Here is a 23,005-nt window from a genome sequence, read left to right as displayed (position 1 = left end):
AGAGAGCTACACTTCAGTAACAATCCCAGAGTTGTAGATTGTCTCAGCTATCTTCCATCCCATTACAAATACAGTCAATTAAACACTTGATTTCAGATGAACACTGTCTTAGAGTTGAAGAGCCAAAAGGGAATAGCTTGGAGAGAGGTTTATCTCTCTGTGGGGAAAGGAGGCAGAGTGGAAGGATGAATGGCTAGATTTTGTTTTTCAGCAGAAAAAACAGACCTCATGATTTCCACCCACACTGCCTTGCACAACGAACAGAACTTCAATCCAGAAATCAACAGCGGGTGAGGGTATGTGTGCGCCTTAGTCCACATATTTGAAAAGCAGCATGGAATGAGGTGTGGCAGGTGGAATTCCTAACTCCAGCCCTGGCCAGGAAAGATAGCTGGATTCCAACCACACCATGAATGTCTTGTCATCTAAACTCAAGTAAGTCCTGCGGTGCCCAACACTTTCTCACACTGAGGTGTGCCACAGACGCAGAAAAAAAATATACTACACTCACAGAGTTTGATAGCCACAGGAGTCTTGCCTGCCACATGCTTGCTTCAACAAAACCTCTTAACCCATCTCATGGTGATGAGTCTTACAAAGTGCTCAGCATCAAGGAGCTTCACTGAGAACAACGCACTCCTGCCAACAGCAGCCTCATTTGAAGCAAGTCTGGAAGTTTTAGGATGCTGTCACTATGGGACACAGTAACAAGGATGGAGGTTCACTTTGTGAGGGCACAGTGAAGCAAGCCAGGAGGTTCACCTAGGACTAAGAAACCCAGGAGAAATGTGAATGCATGGCTGAGCTTATGCAGTAGCTGTTTACGCTAAAAATGGTTTTAAACACAAAAAAGGAACGGAACACAAGCAGACAAACTCTAACACTCATATTCAAATAAGAATCAATGATAATGACTGATTTTTATAAAGGGTTTAATGATACAATTCCAAACAGTTCTTCCCACCTGCAGCCTGACACCGTTTAGTGTATATTTAATTCAAAAAACCCCCTTGACTATGGTTTCCTCTTCTCCCTCTTCTTCTGGCTCTTTTTCCATGCTGACGCTTGTTTGCATTACATCTATTTTGAGCTAAATTAAATAGGAGAAGCTGAGTTTTGATTCAGTAGTAGCAATAAATGGGGTTAGCCTGGCATTGATCTGTGTAAAGGGGCCAAAGCTAGGACTGCCAGAAGCAAAACATGGTCAGTGAACTCCACAGTACAAAGAGTGACCCTGCAGCTGAATTCCTAGCCCTGATTACAACAGAAAGAGACTTGCTCTCCTGAACAAAGAGTATTTCAGGCAGCAGATTAGCAAGAGAAAGTCTACTTGCAATGGCAGTCAGAGGAAACTGACCAAAATTAAGAACCACAGCAGACTTTGGAGGATTTTAAAAAGCCTCTGAACAGGGCAAAACAAATGCCTGCCGTACTCTGCATTTCTTGTAGTACCATCATCAAGTCCAAATGCTGAAGAAGCAATGTTTTTCTTTTGCATCTCAGTTAAATAGCTTTAAGTTAGTAAAGTGTGCAGCAGGAAAGATGAGCCAAAAACATGTTAAGGATAGCATGCCAAAAAAGTTCCCTTGAAGACTAAGAACATTTATCTTCCAGCCCTGCAGAAAGGGCAATCACATTTACTCTAAGAGGAAAGGCACTTTTTATAATTCATGCTTTAAATTCAGCCAGCGAATTTGTACAGAAGGAGAATTTCACAATCCTTAGGAAACATGGATCAAATTTGCTCACTCTCTGGGTGTTTGTGCTGTTGTGCAATGCAAAACAAGGAGAGCACAGCAGTAAATCTGGTCTCATGACTACCAAGTTTAATCACAGTGTATCTACGATGGAGAACAAAGCCTCTTATTCCCACTGCACTGCGAACCCACCAGACCTCAAGCCAAGCAGGGTCGACTCAGGCCAGCTTTTGGCTAGAGGCTGGCAGAGCACTGGAATCAACCATTCTGAAGTTGAAGCAAGCTCACATCCCACCTCCAGGAAGACCAACACACACAGGAGAAGCACACAAGGTGTTGGGTACTCAGTCATCCCTAGCAGCACCTTCAGCCACTGCTCCCAAAGCTTCAGCAGGTCCACTGGCTATTCATAGGTGCTGCACACAGTGAGAAGCTGGCAAGAAGCACAGTCCTGCCAAGTGATCCAAGGCTGCTGAGCAGCAATGCTTCTTATCCTCACTTTTTAACCCAGGACATTTGGGTGCCATGGTGCTATGTGCCCAGAGCTCACCCTTACTTGGAAATCCTGAGTCAGGGCTGATGCCCAGCAGTGCTGCCCCACTCCTCATGCTGGCTTCAGCAGCAGCAGTGGGGAACCGCAGCCCCTAGAGCAGTGAAAAAAACAGAAGAGCACTCATTATCACTGCTTTGACTTTTAACCTGTTTCTTTCCCATATTTTACATGAGCATTTCCTTAAAAACAAGGATCACAAAACATCGAGCAATGTCAAATCCTTATGTATAAGCTATTAAAGGTCTTCAGCCCATTTTACCTGCACGTGATTTTTGCTTGCCTCTTTACCAAGCAGAAAGGGGCAAGGTGGAGACCCACGGAGGAAGGGGAGGAAGATTTAAAGAGTCTGCCGGTGTAGTGACAGCCTGCAAAAAATTAAGTCAGAAATCTGCAAGACAGCACTTTGGTTTGTTTAATGCTGTTCGTTTGGCTCACCACTTTTATTAGGGGTTGATTACATCCCTCTCTTGAGTTTTGCGGTGGCTGCAATGTCAGAGTATGGGACGTGGTTGTCGTGACTGGGAACCTGTCGACTGATTTACGAGAACTTACAAACCCATAACCAGAAGATTTTTATTATTCACTCATGTTCTGAATGTTCCTTTCACCTTTCATTGAATAAATCTTGAGAAAGTGAAGATTTATTTCTAGTTCGAAATTCAGCTTCCCTTTTGTAGTAAGGTGCCTAAGCATAATATACTTTTGCTATGGAAAAATCACCCCACAATATCCCTCTGAACAGCTCGAGGTCAATATACCTACATTGGTAACGGAATCTGAAAATTACGTTGTCATTTTAACTGTTTAGCGGGCATTGAGCCATCTCAAATAGATCAGTTCATTATTAAAAGTGGCAATTATTGTAAATTATACTCTTCATAAGAGCAGCTACCTAAGCTTCAAATATGTTATGATACCTCCCTGACCATTCCCTTTAAATGAGGATAGCTGAGGGCTCAGACATCATCAGGCAGCAAATAGCTGTGCAATTTCGGACAACTCTTTTTTAACCACTCCTCTCCCCAGGGCTACCACCCCCATAGCAGAGCTGGCAAAACAGACTACATGCCCCTGCCTCCACTGTTCCAGTTCACAGGCTAAATGTGACAACTCAATTTACCAGTGACAATGATGGCACCCAAAAAAATACTAATCCCTTGGCCAAGATTTGTTGTAGCTGCTGAAGTGCAGGCACATGGTTCCTTTTGCTGACTCCACAAGGGAGCAAAAGCCTTCCACAAAGGAGGAGGGCAGCCGAGGGCAGGAACATCAAGCTGAGATTCGCCAGGGCTTGTCTGTCAGAGGACAAAGTTTTGCATTTTAACCACTTTTGGCACATTCCACATTCAGTATTTTCAGGAGCTTTCTAGGATGTTTATGAAACAACTGCAGGGTAGGCAAGTAAATTGATGGTGGCACAAAAGAATGCCTTCCCACATTCTTCTCCCATGCTCTTACCGTTGAAGTAAATGAAGATGTAGTTTATGTTTCTGTAATTACAGTTTGTTAAAAGGAGAACAGGTTGTTAAGTTACGGTGAGCCCATAAGCCTGTCCTCTGCTTTTGAATACCACAGTGATGTAGATTTTACTGAATAAAAAGACCAGTCAGAACATTAGTCAGAGAGAATCTACACTCTGATGCCATCTAGCACAAAATTACCTACTTCTGAAATAGTAATTTTAATCAAGCCAATCAATTGGAAATTGTTCTTGTGAGAGGTGTTTTAACGCAGGTGGACACTGTCAGGTTTCAGTCATTTAATATTTCCTGAAAGGATACTACTACACATTTGCTCTACGACATTTCTGTACCATACGTCATCACCTGCTTGCTTTTAATCCTGTATTTCCCCCATTAAATACTTACAGCATTTATACAGCCTTGTAAAACTCCAGTACAAAAGAATAAGCCACCAGAACTTTTCCCCATACATTACTTACCAGCTTAACTATGTAACGCAATGTGAAAGGTTTATGCACACCAGCTGGATCTCATTACAGCTATGTTTATGTCTTTTTAAAGTGTACTTTATCTGGAATATTGAAGTCCCTTAGAATTTCACTTAAAAATACTGAGCTGACATACACACAACTTTCTACTGCAGAATGCTAGCTCAGTAAATTGATTTACAAATCAAACTTGAGGACGCTAATTTCTGGAGTTTAAAATGCATCAGATTCAATTCAAATATTCCAACTCAATTCAAAAATTCAATTCAAAAATTCAATTCAAGCCAACTGAATACCTCAGCCTAATTCAGTCTTCCTCTCCTAAGCATCACGATAACTAGAGATGCTACTCCTTGTACAGTAAGAAAAGCAGCAAGAAAAGTAAGAAAGGAAGAGTTTCAAGATACCATTGGTATCACCTCTCCATCGATTGGTGCTAAGGCTCAGAGCCTTACACCAGCTTTGTACAGCAAGATACATCTAAAAAGCAGAAATCTGAGCTGTGATGAATTCAGTAGGAATTCAGAAGACCATCAAAGAATTTACTAAATACCCAGATGAACCAAAGAAAGCTTGTCAAACACTTTGGTATTACAAGTTGAGAGATTCCTGCTCAATCGTGAGGCAAGAACTGCGGTTTAATAAAAGCACAGAACAAAACCAAGCATAAAAAAAATCATGTGCAGTGATTTTATTTTTGTTGTATATTTGACTGTAATTACTGTCTTAAGTACTTTAATTGCCTGGCATCTCCTCAAGTGCATTGCCTGTGGGGAGGGGAGGCAGGGCAGTTTATGGTTTGTTATTAATGAATGAAGTACAAACAAGTTTACCTTGTCTGTAATCAACGTTCCCATCAAAACAGTTTGAGAGGAAAATGTAAAGGGGTCCATACACCCCACAGGCCCAATGTGACTCTGTTAATATCTGCTTTTTAATGATTAATGTGCTTCTGACATGTCATACCTCACAGGGAGAAGTGGCAAACATCTTTATAACACCCACACGGTGAAAAGCATCACCTATCTGTCCATTTCTGTTCTTTTCTACAGACATCCCCTCTTGGCCACTGATGTGGGGATGAGGTATGGGAACAGGCCCCATATGACCTTCCTTGATGCATTCTGGGTGAGAAAATGAGGTATGCCAGTAAATCTGTAGGGTCATTTACAATGGCACTGGTATGACACACATCCAGCCCTTCTTCACTGGAAATAATTTTTGCCTGGAGTGGAAACAGAGTGGAGGGAAACAAGAATAAATTACGAGCAGAAGCTCACAGAGGATAAGATAAAATGTAATTGTCTGCTTCGTTAAGAAATTATTAGAGACAAGAAGCCATAAGTAAAAGCTGGTGAGTGATATGAAAAAGATGGTGAAGCCAGGAGGATGGAGAAGCAACCTGCTATTTCTCATGATTAGTGAAAGACGCAGGGTGTAGAAATTTGGCCATTAGTCTTGTTTTTCCACTTAAATTGGTACAGGAGTCTGCTGCTTTGTGGTAACATCACATCAACAGCCTAGCAGACCATCCAGGCAGCAAGTGTGACACTGGCAGAGCGAGCTTTCTCTTGTGGCTGTCACCTTGCCCTGCAGGTCAGGAGCTCACCTCTGGGGCACGGGCAGCTCTTTGCCACCCAGGCTGCCAACAGCAGGGACAACCAGCATGAGTTCAGCAGCCTCCACTGCAAGGATACTTGCCCACTAAGACCCAGACTGAGACCGCTAACTTTCTCACAAGTCACCAAAAAATGTGCTTTAGGAACAGCTAACACGCTTTCCATTTTTACAGATGGGGACTTTTTACCCCACCTCCTTCTTTTTAACTCTTTCACTACTGCAGCCAGAATCACATCTCTGCCATGTACCCTGTATCCTGCTTACAGCCCTCCATTAGCTGGTACAGCATCTCCAACATTGTCATCCCTTATGTCTTGAAACACAACTTACTTTGGTGGCACTGTCCCACTGGCACGTAGGCAGCACACTTGCTGCTCCAGGGAGACTCTGTGGTGTGGTGGCCGCTTTTCTCCACAGTCAAACACAATTTTCAAGCCACAACAAAGGCCAGCATATTTGACAGCTTCTCCAAAGCACACTCCTTATACAATCATGCTCAAAGCATCCTCCTATCGTTGTTAAAAAAGCAGATATTCCTAATCAGATGAACACTTCCCCCTGAATAAGTTTCTTATAAAATGCATAACCATGTATTTTGATACAGCTGCATATATAAAGCATGAAACCTGTAAATATTGATCCTACTCATGCAGATGCATAGGTAGAAACTTGATAGATCATAAAAGTTCAAAATATATTTATGAAAAAAAGTGGAGTACAGTATGATAGCAGCTTAACTTCTTCTCAAGACTGGGTTGTTAAAAGCTAGCACCTAGCCATCTACCTACCAACAAGAAATTCCTGACTTCTCAGAGCTGTGACACCATGTGTTTCCTTAGGGAAAAAAAAAAAAAAAAAAAAAAGGTGGTTTGATCAAGCACACCACCGAGGTATTTAAGGTTGTCATGTAACATGAACTAACTACGCAAGAGAAACTCAAGCATTAACATACACACAACAGAGTAGCATGCACAAGTCATTTTGGATGCAGACAGCTATTCATGCAAATAATTCAACAATCCTAGTACTCCACTAGGAAACTGTGAGTCAGGTAAACATGGGAAGAACAAGACACTCCAACTGTCTCCCCTTAACCCCATACACTTCCTGCATGCCCTCCCACCATACAGTGGAGCTGCTCTCTCTGTCTGGCATCCAGGTGGGATGAAGCTGTCTTTGAAAGCAGGAACCCACCGGGGTTCTTCTGAGGAATTTTATGAAGTAGCTTAAGGATTAAGAGAGTGTATGACTAGCTTCTACAGCGCTCTGATCAAACCCATGTTTTCCCAGCTTCCTCAGTGAGCTTTAATAAGATGTGAATGAGAAATTGATCTGGTCACTTTAGTTTACAAGGAGTATTTCAAGTAGCTTGAGGAAACTACTTTATTGTCCATTAGGCATAAAACCAAACACGATGCTTAGAGGCCATTTTATCACCGTGCTGACAGCAGATTTCTTTCAGAATACATACCCAAGAACCAATGCTTACTCCAACACAAAACTCTACAGGAAACCACTGTTTTAAATTTCGCGTTTTTGAAGGTTAAGGAAAAAACCCTTTAGATTTTAGTTTCCCTAAGAGGAAATAATACAATGCACTTAATTTAAGTCCCACTTGCCATTTTTTTTAAACTCACTCTAAAGTCAAAGAAAACCCAGACCTCCCTTCCTGCCCCTTAACAGTTCTTTTATATTTTCTTCTAGTTTTTCTACTTTAAAGAAAAAAAAAATGTATAGCCCGTCTTTACCATCCCTCTTATCTATGGGTTTATCTTTTCCTTGATCAGATTTTGTTTCAGTGTACCTACTATGTTTGTTATTTAGGATTAGGAAAGAAGGATTTTCGCCCCCCCCCTAATTTCTTCCTCCAATGTTAGCCCCTCTCCAAACAGAGACATTATTTTTTGCTTCATGAATCCATTACACTAATCCAGCAGAAGCACACTGGTATACAGAAGTTAATCTAGCTCCTGTACTGATATGCTGCAACAAGATAGATGGTAAGGTATTCTCACCCTGCTTTTCCTCTCTTTCTTATTTTCCATCTCAACTTATTACATCCATCTCTTTCTTCTCACAGAGTATTCATCCTCTGCTGTCAAAATCCTGCTAGCTCAGATATTTAACCCTTTCTAGACAGGTTGGAAAGATCACATCTGTTTCCCTCCTCTCCTAAAAATCTAGTCCCTTCAGATAAAGTAAGTAACAGCTATTTCAGAGCACTATCATTAAAGACAATTAAAGCTTTTCAAGATGGAGCTTCTTTGGAGCTTTCTGATTTCATAAAGATCGGGGTGGGGAGGAAGACATTTTAATTTTTCCTTGTAGCATTAGTTCCCTTTTTGGGAGGGGAGCCTGAGAAGACCCGCAGAATCCTGAGCCACGGGCAGGGCTGCAGGGCCACTGCTCCAGTGGCAGCATTCCTGTGGCTGGAGCCTGAACCAGCTCCCTGCAGGAGGGCCAGGGCCAGGGAGGGCACTGCAGCACCCTGTGCCAGGCAAGGGGCAGCTGCTGTGAGGCTTAGGGGAGCTGGGTAGCTGTGCCAGCCCTGCTGCTGGTAATCTACGCAGAACAACGCCACAACACCACGACACCAGAGCATTTCACCGCAACTAACACTGGTAAGATCATAACCCCATAGCAAAAGAAGTGTCCAGTCAAATCAGTCCAGCACTTTACAGAAATAAAAATGTCTTAATAAGTTAGAACTGTCAGCTGAGTTACCAAGGAGGAGGAGGGGGAGGAGTGTGTTTTGCTGTTTTAGCAAAAATAGGAACATGGGCTTGTGAAATCTTCATTTAAAAAAAAAAAAAAAAAAAAAAAAATCTCATCTATTATATATTTTTTTTTTCCTGGAAAGATAGAGATTTGACCTGATGCCTTTGTATCTCTCAACAATTAAAACAATATACACACACTTCTGAATGTTTTACATGACAATCACAGTTACTACCATATCATTATCCTGTACTGCAAATCAAGCCTACTATTACATTCACGATCCCCATTATATCCACTGGCAGTTTGGAAGCCAATATACTGTACTGAGAAAAACAGAGTGGTTAAAATTCTACTTTAGCACAAGAAGGAGAGATCTTTTCTTAATGAATTACCACAGGAAACTCTGAAGTGTTGGATTATCCTCCTCCGTACCATGGGGATAATTTCGCCAGTTACATAGCGGTGTAGTGCTACTTCCACACATCAATACAACGCATTAGCAACTCAACTAATACTATATTTAGTATTGAGTCACTGTACATTCTACATGTCATGCTCATTTTGACACATTTGTACTTCCTAGTTAGGATAAACCTCATTTTCCTTAGCTTTTTTTTTTTTTTTTTAAATTCCTTACTTTTGATACCTTCCAATGCCTAAACCTGAACAGAACAGCTTGTATCTAGAGTACTTGCAGTGGAAACAACAACAAAAAAATTGTATTCAAGTGCATCTTAAAAGTAACACACTGAAAGTCTCCCAAAAAAGGTAACTTACAAAGACTTCTAAGAGATAAAACCAGTAATAAGGTTGCTTTGGAAGTGTGTCAAATACCCCAAAAGGAAGGCAAAATTGCAAAGTTCTGAAAGGACATTAAAGTTGTTTCTGCTTTTCAAAAGTCAAACTGTAACTGTTACACATACTGCTTTGGATTGGCAGTAGCTTCAGAAAGCTGATTTTGCAGCAGTTTGAGGCTGACACTGAAACCACGTTTCTGCCTATTTTATTTTCAAATGGTACTCGGGGGGAAAAAAGCAGATTCAAAGGCTGAGGAATTTTGCATTGCCATCCCTGCTAAGGAATATAACCTTTTCAAGTGTTTGTGTTGGAAAAAAAAATCATACTCTTACCAGAATCAGTGAGTTCTAGAGAACTTTAGTTTTCCTCACATGGTTTCATGGACCACATAGCTTTGCCTTATCTGTTCTTCCTCAAAGAAGAATTGCTTCTCCACTCTCAAGTCTGTCAGTCACTGATCAGGGTGTGTTTTCAGAGAAAGTGTTTTGGTTTTTTTTCTGAGAAACTGTATTTTCAAAGAGATCGGCAAGATCAGCATTACTAAATTAAGAGACAAGACAAAATAAACCAAAAACTTAACAGTTCTTTCTGAACTGCTGCTTAACCAAACCGCACAAGCTTAGAGCATCTTATTTCCCCCATCCCTTAAAAAAACGTTTTAAAAACTTGAGCAAAATGTGAACCTGGTCTTGCAACAGTCTAGGGAGAGCTTCCAGAAACTACTGTACCATGACAAGAAAGACATGACATTTTCTAACCCAAGATGGAAACTAGTACTGATCAACTTGATAAAAGCCTACAAAAAGCCACAAACAGCCAGTATCTCGGTCATATCTGAGATAAGGAGGAATAGCACAGAAGCTTGTTTTGTGACTAGCCAGTGCTGCTAGTTATAAAATCATTACAAACATAGGGAAACCCTCAAAAAGGCAATCAGTTGAAGCAGGCTCCCTCTTCATCTGAATTTCAAACACAGTTTGTACTACAGCCATAGGATTCTGTTAGGACATCTGTGCTCCCATTTACACTTTTCAACTTGTCAACCCACCTCTCGGCTAGGTTCTCCCAATCTGGCATCAGAACTAGATGGGTTAATTACAGCACTTCAGATGACTGGGGCGATTTCAATACGAGGGAAGGAATTTATCAGGCATGTCACAGGTGAAACAGCCAGCCCTTGTTAAGAAGGAAGGAAGGAAGCTATTTAAGTTCACTTCACCTTCCTTGCCTCTCCTCTTCCCCACATTTCAGGCAAAAGACCAAAAAGAGTCTCAAGCCACCCTGAGCAGAGATGAAGTGAGGAGGGCAATGCAAGCAGATTTCCCCTTCTCCTTCATGCAAAACCCACACACCTATGCTCCCACCCCACACACTGGCCAGACACACCACATGCTTCTGCTGCTACTTCTCCAGGGGAGCTTTCAGCCAGAGGATGCTCAGTAATTAACTGCTGGTGCTACTGAGCCCAAGAGTTTCAATGTTGTCCCTTCATGTGCACTGCAGACGCCTCACCCATGAAACAAGAGCTCTCACCAGCGAGGTGAGGACAAGCATCCCCACACCCTGAATCAGAGTAAGAGCTCAGTACAACTACACTGGACTTGAATGGCTCGAAGCCAAGGCATCAGACACAGACTTACTGCAAACCAACCTCCCTCTGCCACTTTTGTAACCTACTAGAACCATACAGAGAAAGATCAACAGCAGCGAAAGAGGCAGCTAAAAATATCACTGTGGTGAGTAAAAGCTCAGGATTCAGCTGACGGGTGTTGAGAAATCACTCTTGAAATTTTTCCAGCAATCTTTAATTTTGAATAAACATAAGTGGACACACACAAAAGGCTTAAAATAAAGGTGTTTTAGGGAAGTCGTTCATTTATGCAGTGTATTTCTGACAGGTTGACACTGAAGTAAGTAACAGAGTACACAAGTGCCAATTTGCAGGTGGGCCTGAGAGCTGTGGCTCCTTCATTAGAGCTACCAAGAGCAAGAGTCTCAACTACACAGGCTCCTCTTCCTCCTCTCACTCCTGATATCAAAAAATCAAACTAAACCAAACAACGGTATCATCAGATCTGGTTCCTGGGCACTTTCCAGAGAACAGTGGGAAGTGAAGCACTGTGGTAGAGATAAGTTCAGCTCAGAAATCACCTCAGCACCTCCACAGGACTTTTCTGAAAAGGAAAGCCAAAACTCCTTTGGAAAAGAAAGCCAAAATTCAGCTTCACACCTTGCCTCCTGTAAAGAGTTTTCTGCTCTCTTCCCTTTACACAGACAAGTCCTCCAGCCCGTGTTACCTGAACAGCACCTACCAAACAACCTCCCTCCCACCATGAGCTACCTCCACAACCAAAAAATCTCCAATCAGTCCTCACCTCCTATGCCCACCTTGGGGAAGGATTGGTTTCCTACAGCTGCTGACACTGAAGAGAAGCGATTACCTCTTTACAGAAGTCACAAAATAGTGCATTATATCCAGACCACACAACCTATTTTAAGTACCAAGAACACAGCAAACCACATCAGAACACTCAGGCTAGGATGTGAAGCAAGTCAAAAGTCTCAAGGAGGTGCTAGCTCAGAACTGTTCTATATGGAGCAGATGTGTCCTAAACATACAGTGAAAAAAAATTTGTCAGTAAAGTGAATGGGGCTTTAACATGTCATTCAATTTCCATTTCATTAAAATGATCTGTCCCAGCTACAGAAGAGTACAGGTGCATACAATAGGTAAGCTTATCAATTAATTAAGAATTTCTTGGAAAAGTTTTATAATACATTTGTGTGCTACAATTTTGATTATTTTCGAAACTAAAAGTTGCATTAAGAACACATCAAAGGTACTTGTTCTCATCAGGGATTATGTCCTTAGCAAGTTTGAAGGTTTGCAGATCAACTAAAACTGGCTGAGCGCAAAGCATGCAGATTTCTAAAAGCCCAGAAAAGCCATTTTTCCTTGTTGATAATCCCCCCAAAAACAACCAGAACAGAATTCAATTGTACATCTTCCAATGTTACTTTTAGATCAAGGTATTACGAGAAGTTCCAATCCCTTCCTTATTCCCCATTCTAACGCCTGCAAGAGTCTGAAAACATTCCCTGGAAACATGATTATATGTTTTTACTGTCTCAACACTAATAAATCTCTTCCACATCAGATAAAATGCAGTTACCAACACTTGTCCCTTGAATCCAAAATATGATAAAAAAATTATCTTGCACATACATATTTGGCTACATGCCCTTAACAATTTCCTTCTGAAAAGAAGGGTGCATTTGTTGCTTCAGAAACAGAAAAGCAAAATAATAAGAAAGGACACAGGGAAAAAGATGAACAGAAGGGCTTCAAAAGTGACCGAAAATCTACAACATCTCTAATTAGGTTCCAGCTTCGAACACAATACTGGGGGTACCATGGCCTGTTATCAAGTTTATAGCCAAGGGCACAAGACAATACAACCCCACATTCAATTTAATTACAGCCTATGGCTTTTGCAGTAGTGGTGTGTTTCAAAGGGTTTAAGCACTCATTTATTTCTACACCATACATGAAATAAGGCAGCTCCCTGTCATACAGACTCACCAATTAGACTTCACATTTTCTGATCTCTTGCTCTCTAGAAACAGAGCAGTGGGCAATGGGAAATCTTTTACAGGATAATCACAGAATACTTTTTATTTAAAAAAAAAAAATCATCTCTCTGCTGCCTTTAAGCTTGTGCATTTTATCTTTGATGTGCATAGAGTACCAACAGAGTAATTTCAGATTCTATACGATGCAAAAGAGTGTCAAAATACAGCAGCACTTCAGTGATGTTGTTTTTTTCTCCTGATTGTATTACAGAGGTCATATTCATTTGAGCTACAAGGAACTGGTCACCTCTTGCATTCTTTGCCATCACTGAAGGCTGGACAAAACAAGTTCTCTGAGTAGCTCATGTGATGCAGCTAAATAAAATGAGTCTAACTTCTAAAAGGGAAAATATTTTGGAAAATTAGGTGATAGCATAAATCACCAGCTGAAATATTTTTTATAGTTTATTATCTCCAACATATCATGCCAATACAACCAAGAGGACCTAAAAAGACAGTATTGGACCTTTAGCTCCACAGCCAGCATTCTAAATGCATGTATCAAAACATCATTCTTGGATCTGCTCTGAAATACTCCCCCAAGTCACCTTAAATCAACCCCTTCCCTAACAGCTGATTCAACACAGACCTACTTCAGTCTAGGGAAGAAAAACCAGTTCCCTTCATTTCTTTCAGTGCATGTACTGCCCCCAAAGCTGATTATGGGATCACTAAGCCTAATCTCTATTCTGCTTGTCTTGTACTCGTCTTGGGAAACACTCACATGCCTACCAAGCTTCATCTTCATTATAAGGAATGGAGCCTGGGATGTTTTCCTGTATAAGGAATGTAGCCCTACTTTCTTAAAAAGAAAAACCCTATCTCTCTTTAACAATCTTTAAAAGCACTCAGTTACAAACACTGACTTCCACCCAAAAGAACAACAGCCAGGATTCCTGCATTTCACTATGGAGATTGATAGGAAAGCTTTGGGGACCATACTTGACACTGCTACTACCTTATCTCCCTTGCACTCCAAGGATTTCAGAGCAATTCTGACGACTATCAGGTATAATAGTCGCTTCTACAGTTCTAATTTTCACATCTGTAACTTAGCAGAAGATGAAAAATTTTCCTCATTAAAAAAACCCAAATGTAACAAAGTAACAAACAGTAGCCTCTAAGGTAGATACAGTTTCTTAAACCATAGATTAAAGTTTCTTTAACCCCTCAAGGACTTCAACTTCAGTGCTTCTCTTAAAAACAAAACAAAAAAAACCCAAACCAAAACAAAACAAAAAAACCCCCACAAAAACAAACTAGTAGACTGTGAATTTTCTTGCAACCTGGGATAATCCGGTAATCAAAGAGAGGAGCACTAACTGCCCAGTAGGGCAGTCAGCACTAACCTCTGAAACCTGATCAACAGTAGTACTGTCACAAGAATTAACAAGGTATTTAGCAGTCATCAGTCTTAATAGCCACTGTACTTCAAGCCCCTAAGATAGGGACATTGCTCCATCTATTACCCTGATAGAAATAAAGCCTAGCATCTTTACACCACTACCCTAAGCATCCTTCCCTGAAGCTACCTGATGAGTTCTCCTGCCCTGCATACTGGGAAAGCAGCTAACAACGATTCTGGTCAGCGTACTGGAGACAGCTGTACAAAAGACAAGTCTTTTTTGTGGCCATTTAAGGAACGTGCAGGATGTTCCCAGTTCAAAGATCAAGCAGACAGGTTCTTATCCACCTCTTCCAAAATCCAAGACTAAAAAGAGTTAGACTCGTTAGCTACTTCTGATTTGCTCCCAATTGTGCCTACTGCCTACTCATATTCCTCACGTACTACTGTTCTGCCTTATTTTGCAAAACCTGCAGCCAGAACGAGATTTCTGGTTCGGGTCATAGTAAGCCCTTCAAAGAGAATGTAAGTCAATGAAACGACATGTGCCAGATCAAAAGACAGTAAAACAGGGCAACTCTGAATTTTAGGCAGAAGAGAAAAAAAAAAAAAAAAAAAAAGGGGGAAAAGAGGGAAAGAAAAAAAAAAAAAAAAAAGGCATTTCAGGATTCCCCAAAACAGCTACGACAAATGCACATGGCTCAGGTTTTAATGAGCAAGCTTCTGGTAGATACCTTAATAGGTAATAAATTCTTCACAAACAGTCCAGAGAAACACAACTGAGTTACAGAACAAATGTAAACAAAGCATTTGCGAGCGACAGGCAACTCTCCTCCCCCATGGCAGAGACCAAACTGTTTTCCTACACCTATTTTTGGGCATTACTACTGTAGTAAGTTCAGCATGTAACCAGATCTATAAAACTCAAAAGCCACCACCACATTGTAGCATCAAAGGTTTAAGCTTTAGCTATTGTTCATCTTTCAGCAACATGGGAGATGAACAACAGCCAAATTACATCTCTGTCATCAACTTGAACTGAAGTACTGCTGTCAGTGGCAGGAAAATTGCTACACTTCAGAGCAAATAAGGACTGAAAAGAAAGCTGTGCCATGATGGCAGTGCTGTATGCTTAAAATACACTATAAATGCTGCTCTTAAGGCTAAAACCCAAAGCAATAGTTGGATCAAGATGAACATTTAATGTACCATTCCTGACCTCTGGAAGAGGCTCCTACAAACTCAGTGTTGAAAAGACAATTTGGGGCTAAACGAAAAATGGGAGCTACAACACAAAAGCATACAATTAACATTCTTGCTCAGATAGTCAAGGCAAATTGAAGACACCCCATTTAGTACTTTTGTTTTCCACACTTTGCTTAATGCTATTAAAAAAACCCCCCAAACCTCACAGTGTAAAGATGCTAAGAAATCCACACATTATGCCACCTCTTTTTCACCAGAGTATTGCACAAATCACGAGTTCCATGCGAATCTGTCCCCTGGAAGACTAATTACAAAGACAACCAATAAACCACAAACTTATGACCTTCATGTTTTCAAGGAACCAGTAATATTTGTCAACAGTGGAATACAATGTCATGGTACTTGATGAGATATATTCAGTAAAAAGGCCTAGAAACTTTTTGTTTATAATTAAGCAAAAACGATTGAGGGCCAGGGCATTTCCTGGGGATTAATGACCGGCTGGGAGAGCCAACGGCTTGAGGCAATGCCTTGGGCCATTAACCTCAGCCAGTCATTAATTTCCCCAGGAAATGCCCTGGACCTCGATTAGTATAAGTATCATAAAAGGTAGCTGGAGAGAAAAAGTTTAGCATTAACATTCTCCCAAGGAAATCCATTCCACAGCCAGTATCTTTTCATTTTGTCCTATCCCAGAAGTGCATAAGTTAGAACTGACACAAGAAAAACTGGTGATTAAAAAAAAGAAAAAAAAAAGAAAAGAAAAAAAAAAAAAAAAAAGGAAGACACTTTTTTTTCTCTTAAAGATTTAAATTAATGAGGTTTGTAGCAAAGGTAAGATTAAGCTACAAAAGTGACTGGGCACCTTGTTTAATTCATGAAATTGTGAATGGAGGTGAACATTTCCACATAATTACTGAAAAAAATACCCACACAGTCTAGTTCTAGTACCCTTGCTGATTGCTCATTTTCTTTCTTGATACACTTAGGAAAACAGCAGATGCCTGTGTACTCTATTTTAGCTATTTCTCCCTTTCTCCCCACAGCCTGCTGTTAATGAGAATTACAGCTCCGAACGCTTCCCACAGGAAGCCCAGCTTTGCAACAAACACTACAGCGGCTGCATTTCTCCTCGCCTAAGCTTTGTGCAAGTGTGAAGGGATTTGTGGGCCAGGGTAGAGATCGAGTTCTCTAGTCTGACAACTGAAAGTACCAAGACACCTCATTTAATAGGTTAAAGACACACACACTCCGTGACCACTGACTGCTCTGCCCAGTTCCCGCTTCCCCTTCCCAGACGCTCGCGCAGCGCTCCTCCTAAAAAGCTGAACTACGCCCGCCCGAAGTTCCAAAATTACTTTCGAGATCATTAAAAGCAAAGGGAAGAGGAATCTGGGGTTAAATACAGCGAGGAGCATTAGCTTCTACCTGAAATAATGAGCTAGAACAAAAACATTATCTGCACATAATCAAGCCTCTAAGCCATTCAGAGACACCAGACACACACAGCAGGAGATCGAGCTACAGTACTCCACTGAAGTGGTCCAAAAAAAGCCTCCCTGAAAGAAAGGAGAGGTCACAGGTATCTTAAAGAACATAGATGCTTATGCAGGCATTCACTGGGAGCCCTCCCCCTCCCCACCCCAATTAGCCTTCAGGCTGGTTGATTAGCTGGCAAACTCTTTGAAAGGGTCAGTCTGTCCAGAACTGGTATTTCCACTCGGGAAACAGCTCAGGCATGTCATATACCTGTGCCTGCCCAGCGCCGCGCTCTCTGGCTGACGGCTGCGATCCCTGTTATTACTTGACACAAGAATGTCAGAGGGGTTTTGTAATCATGTAGGGCAGCCAGCAGTAAAGTTCTTGCCTGAAACGCAGTATTTTATGGGGCACAACGTAACTGCATACGCTTTACAGATTTAGCAGGATGACTTCCAAACTTCCAAGCCAATTGCAGAGGTGCAGTGAGTCTTTAATTGAAGTAATTTAGCTCCGGCGCTCAAACCCCCCAGAGGAAAGTACTTTTGGAGGGGCTGGGGAGCAGGCAGCAGCACGTGCTGGCACACGGCACGGGGGGCTCCGCAAGGCACGCGATGAGGCACAGCTCAACAGCGTTTTCGACAACACCGTTTTACCTCAGCGAAACACATCTAATGAATCTGGGCTCATTCCACAGCTAAGCTGCACCTAAACCCGTTTAATTGTGCTCTTACTGTATATTTCGCCACTATGGTAACTAATGCAACTAAAGCCAATTTGCCTTTAAAAAAAAGATCACTGCCAGGAAACAGAGCTATTTTAAATAAACAAATACAAGATGAATGCAATTGCCGTATTAACCCTCTTGTTAACTTCTGAAGTTTAAAATTACACCCTCATTACTAGTGTGTAATTGAGTATTCTCCCGGCTGTTTCCTGCATTTGAGGTTATTCAAATAGTTCATTAGCACATCAAGAACACCACACACACTAATGATACCTGATGCCCCTATCTACGATTCTGGCCCAACTTTCATAAGTCACATCTACTGCAAAAAAAGAAATAAAAGAGGGAGAAAAGAAACAAAAAAGGAGGAAAAGGGAAGCCCATAGGGCTGAGCTGTCGGGGCTGCTGCTGACGGGGAGCATGGCAGCACTCAGGCACCATTCAAGCCCAACACCCAGGCACACAGCGAGTGGCCCCTGGATGAGTGGCGGGGCATGAAGAGATCGGGGGTGCGAGTAAGTCGGATAACACGCATCCGAGCTCTGTGGGTACCCTGAAGAGTGAGCGTGACCCCAAGAGCCACCCCAATGCTGGCAGTGTGCCTCAGTGCCCAGCCTTGGGGGAAGAAAGGAGGGGGGCAGTGCAGACTATGTGGGGCAGGGTGAGGGGTTGCCACTTTTTTTTTTTTTTCCTTTTTCTTTTTCCGGTTACCTGTGTGGGGGAAACAATAGCAGGTGAAACTACTGTGGGTGAGGTGGTGCTTCTGTGCCCATTTGCTTCGGGGAGGAGGTGAGGCAAGGGGTCATGTTTCACTGAGACCACCACCACGGCGGGCGCAGCGGCATCCAGGGGCTCAGCGGGGCGGCGGCAGAGTCTTTTGGGGGAGGCAGAGGGCCCACACGCGTCACCGCCGGCCGCAGCCCCCGCCGGGAACACCGCCTCGTAGAGCGCCCGCTTGGCCGGGGCCACCGCGGCCGCTTCCGCTTTCACCGGCGCGGCGTCACCGTCTTTGGGCAGCACATAGGGGTTGGCAGCGGGTGGCCGCGGCCGAGGTCCACCGTTGAGGGCGGCAGGGGTGTAGCAGCCCCCGCCAGCGGGGTGGTGGAGGAGGTGGTGGTGGTGGGGAGGGGGGTGGTGGTGGTGGGGTGGCTGCAGTCCTCCCAGCTTGGTGCCAATGCCAGCGATACTGTTGAGGGTGGCAATGGAGACGGCACCAATGCAGTGGTTGGTGTAGGTCTTGGAGAGCTTGGCCGCCTTGGAGAGCATCTGCATGCGGGTACCCAGGAGGTTCTTCCCGATGGCCTTGTTCTCGTACCAGGTGATGTCACCCTCGCTGCAGTGGTCCCGCGGGCGCTGGAAGAAGGCCTTGCAGAGGGGGTTGCGCTTGGAGAGGTACTTGACAAAGCTGGCGTAGGGGCAGAACTCCGTGCCAGTCTCATACATGCGAGGCAGGTTCTCCTCGTCGCTGCTCTCCGCCCGCTTCTTGCTCCAGGAGGACGAGCGCGACTTGTGGTAGGGCCCCAGCGCCTTGAAGTAGACGAACTTGCGGCCGTCCTCATCCACGGCCAGCCCGAATGAGTCCTCCTCCAGCTCCCGCTGGTTCTCCCGGCCCCTGGTGCAGAAGTACATGCAGGTCTCGAACCAGACCTTGTTGAGCAGCCCGAAGGGGCTCTGGGTGCTGAACACGCTGCACGTGTAGAGCTTGCGGAGGTCGGCGCGGGTGATGGCCTGCTTCTGCACCACCGGCCCGGCGCCCTGCTCCTCCAGCTTGCGGATGACAGCGGCCAGGGTGAGGTTGGCGGCGCGGAGCTCGGGGTCCTTGGTGAGGTCGAGGGTGCGGCAGTAGGGCGGCTCGTTGAGGTAGCGGTTGAGGGAGCTGCGGATGCTGATGAGGGAGGACTTGGAGTAGAGCTGCCCGCTCTTGGAGCGCGCCTCGGCGTAGAAGGAGCGCAGGACCCGGCAGAGCGCCCCCTTGTCCATGGTCTCGAAGTCGGGGCTCTGCGCCTTCTCGCTCAGGTACTCGCGGAAGATGCGCACGGCGTAGCGGGTGGCCAGCCGCGTGTTCTCGCTCAGCCGCGCCCGCTCCGGCCGCTGCAGCAGCAGGGCCGCCTCCAGCTCCGCGTCCTCCGCCGCCGCCCCCCCGGGGCCGCCGCCGCCCCCCGGGGCAGCCGCCGCGGCGCCCCCCGGGGCAGCCCCGACGCCGCCGCTGCCGCCGCCCGGCGTACGGCCCGGGGCGGGCGGCAGCGGCTCCGTCTCCTCCTCGCCGTCCCACTCCAGACCCATCTCCTCTTCCTCCTCCTCCTCGTCCAGCAGCAGCCCCCCATCGGCTCCGTCCTCCTCCTCCTCGTCCCCCGTTATCTGCACCTCCTGGATCTCATCCTCCTCCTCGCCCTCCTCCTCCTCGCCGGCGCTGCAGTAGCGGTGCGGGCGGGGGGCGACGCCGCGGCCGGACGGCCGGTCCCCCGCATTGTTCCCGCCGCCTCCGCCGCGCCCGCCGCCCCCTCCGCCGCCGCCGCTCCACTCTCCGCCGCCGCCGCTGCCAGGCATTCTCGCCATATTGCCGTCTCCCTGCCAGTCCTCGGGCAGGGCGCATGCGCTATATTGGACCGCAGCGCTGGAGCGCTTTTGTGTTTTAATGACCTTCAGCTACCGGGAGGCAAAGCCGGGCTCTTAAAGGGGCCGCGCTCCCACTGGCGGCGGCGGGGAAGGGGCGGGAGAGCTTGGGATGGATGGGGAGGAGGCTGAGTGGCGCTGAGGGGGTACCGCGGGGAAGGGAGCGGTACTTACCGCGCCCGCCGCTCACCTCGGGTCCGTCCCGTCGAGCGACGCCGACCGGCGCCGGGCGCGGGGGGGAACCGCCGGGCAGGTGCGCCCCGGGCCGGAGGTTCCCCCGCCGACCCCGGCGCCCGTCCCACCTCCCCATCCCCGAAAAAGAAAGCACTCCGCGGGCGGAGCGGCTTTCTCGGTAGGGACGGACCGCCACCGAGCTGCTACGGTGCCTCGCGCCTCCTCGTTCCACAGTAACTTAAACACAGACCAAAAAGAAAAAAAAAAGAAAACAACCAAAAAAAAAAAAAAACGGCAAAGCGAAGAAAAGGAAAACCAAACAAAACCCGAACACACACACACACAAAAGACTCAAGCTGGGCTTGTCCGCGGCACGGCTCAGACCTCGATAGGATGCTGCCGGAGAGCGGGCGGAGGACCCGGCCCCGTTCCCCGCCTGCCGTACTGCCGCTACATCGCACCTTTAATCGGGCGCCCGGATTTCGGTCGAGGGGCTCGGGAGGAGACGGACGCTCGGGGCATTGCATCCGCGCGGCTTGCAGTCCGCCGGGGAACAGCCAGCTGCTAGCCGCGGCGCTCGCTCGGCTTGCGGGAGCGCCGGCGAGCTTGGCCGCGGAGAGGGAGCAATAAGGACTCGGGGGCTGACGGGCGCTCCGGGCCGCCCTCTTGCTCGCTGGGGCCGCAGACCTTAGGGCAGCCGGAGGGCCCTCGGCCCCCCCCGTGCCGCCGCTGCTTCCCGTCGCGCCCGCGTTCTCGCTCTGCTACCCTCTTCAGCGACGGAGCAAAACCCGAGGGGACTCCCGCAACCGCGCCGGGGCGCCGGGCCGCCGGACGCAATAAGGCCACTTTGCGGGTGTTTTCGCGGAGGGGAGCCCCGGAGCGGCGCAGCGCGGGCGGGGGGAGCGGAGCCCCGGCTCAGCCCTGCCCCCGCCGGCCCGCGCCCCCCGCCCCGTGCGCGCCCGCGGGGCGCTCCGTTCCCCGCCCGGCCCTGCCCCGGGAAGGCGGCTGGCTGCACACCGCCTCCCTTACCCTTCCTTCCCGGGAAGGGTCCTGGGCCGGGTTGGGCTCGGGCAGGAACGACGGCATAAGCCTACGGCCGCGCACCGCGGGGAGAGGGAGCCGGTCCCGCTCGGAACGGGAGGGGACGAGGTGGGTCCCCGCTGGTAGCACCCCCACTCTGCAAACCAAACCAACCCACAGGACTCCCCGTGCTGTTTAGCCGGGCCATTTCTTTTATTCGGTACGATGAAATAAATATTCATTACGACTGCTGGCTACACCTGAAATTATAGCCCTAATTGCGGAGCTGTTGGCCTGAGTTACCGCATTTGCTGCTTACTCATCCGTAAGAATTGCTCAGCGCCGGGCCCCAGCCGCGGTGGTTCCCTTTTGGGGGGGCTCGGTGCCCGCCGGTGCTGGGCGGTGCCGAGCCCCGTGGCCGCTCCCCCGGGGCAGAGACCGACGGCCGCCGACGGGGCGGACCGGACAGCCGCAGCTCTCGCCGTTCGGGGAAACGTGGGATGCCAAAGAAAGGATGTGCAAATTGTTGAGCAAATTAGGCCAATTCGAAATAAATAAGCGCTGCGGGAAGAGAGCCTGCCACTCCCGGGAAATAATTGAAGAGAATCTCGGCACTGTTATATTGATGTAAGCCTGGAATAATTACACGGAGGTCAAAGTTGCACGCACTACAGAAGTTGTGCTCAGTCTGTAGTTTGAGAGCGGATTATGTTCCCTCTTAGGTCGATGGCACATATCAAAGATGCACTTTTTTTTCTCCTTTTTTTTTTGTTTTGTTTTGTTTTGTTTTTCTTTTTTGTTTTGTTTTGGTTTTTTCCTATGCATCTAAGAGGGTATAAATAAGGTGAATAAGGTGGTGTTGGTTGGGTTTTTTTGGTGGTGGGTTTTTTTTTTTTTTTCCCCTTGTCGTACTTTATCTGTAACCTAATCCTGAAACAAAGTCTCAGAGACCTTCCCACGAGATGGACCAGATGCTGAAACAGATAGCTAAAAGAAACAATACCTTGTTGTGGTTAAAAGCTAAATGCCCCAGACCAGCTCCTTTTAGAGCAATTACAACCCACCCTAGAAGACAGAGAACTGCAGGGTTTGCAGCATAAACTTTTTTACAGAGATTATTTTTCTTTATTGTTCCCGTAAATGCTACACATTACATGATCGGCATTGACCTTTGATTCTGTCTTAACATGGTCGAACACTTTTTTAAAAGACCTTTTCAGAGCCATATGAGTGCAAAAGGGAAACGAATATTTTTTTTTTTTAACTTTAAAAAATGTGAACACCAGGTTGACAGTTTCTGTACTTAGATGTTCATTTAATCACAATTTTCTGATTACAAGAGGTGAACTATGTTGACAGACTTGCAGATGAATATGCAGCCCAGTATACGAATAGTAAGTATAAAGGACATAAAGAACTTGCAGTGAGGTTGGAGGGAAAAAATGTATACGGAGCATCCGTATTATAC

The 23,005-nt window shown here is 45.8% G+C and overlaps 1 protein-coding gene across 3 annotated transcripts in view; it reads right to left on the bottom strand.

Annotated features, from left to right (window-relative positions):
* KCTD1 (potassium channel tetramerization domain containing 1) overlaps positions 1 to 23,005 on the bottom strand; it is a 98,326-nt gene that overhangs the window by 44,828 nt on the left and 30,493 nt on the right. The window contains exon 1 of one of the 3 annotated variants that reach the window (XM_040081813.1): positions 20,979 to 21,112. The exons of 1 other annotated variant lie outside the window; for it this stretch is intronic. In XM_040081813.1, coding sequence (XP_039937747.1) covers positions 20,979 to 21,044 — 66 coding nt within the window. In that variant the 5' untranslated portion in view covers positions 21,045 to 21,112. Of the gene's footprint in view, positions 1 to 20,978; positions 21,113 to 23,005 lie in introns of those variants that run through there. One more of the 3 variants, XM_040081831.2, reaches the window with a different exon arrangement.

Source organism: Hirundo rustica, chromosome 1, assembly GCF_015227805.2.
Source record: "Hirundo rustica isolate bHirRus1 chromosome 1, bHirRus1.pri.v3, whole genome shotgun sequence".
Lineage (NCBI taxonomy): Eukaryota > Metazoa > Chordata > Aves > Passeriformes > Hirundinidae > Hirundo > Hirundo rustica.
Note: the sequence above shows the minus strand (reverse complement) of the source record. Positions and strands in the feature narration are given on the sequence as shown.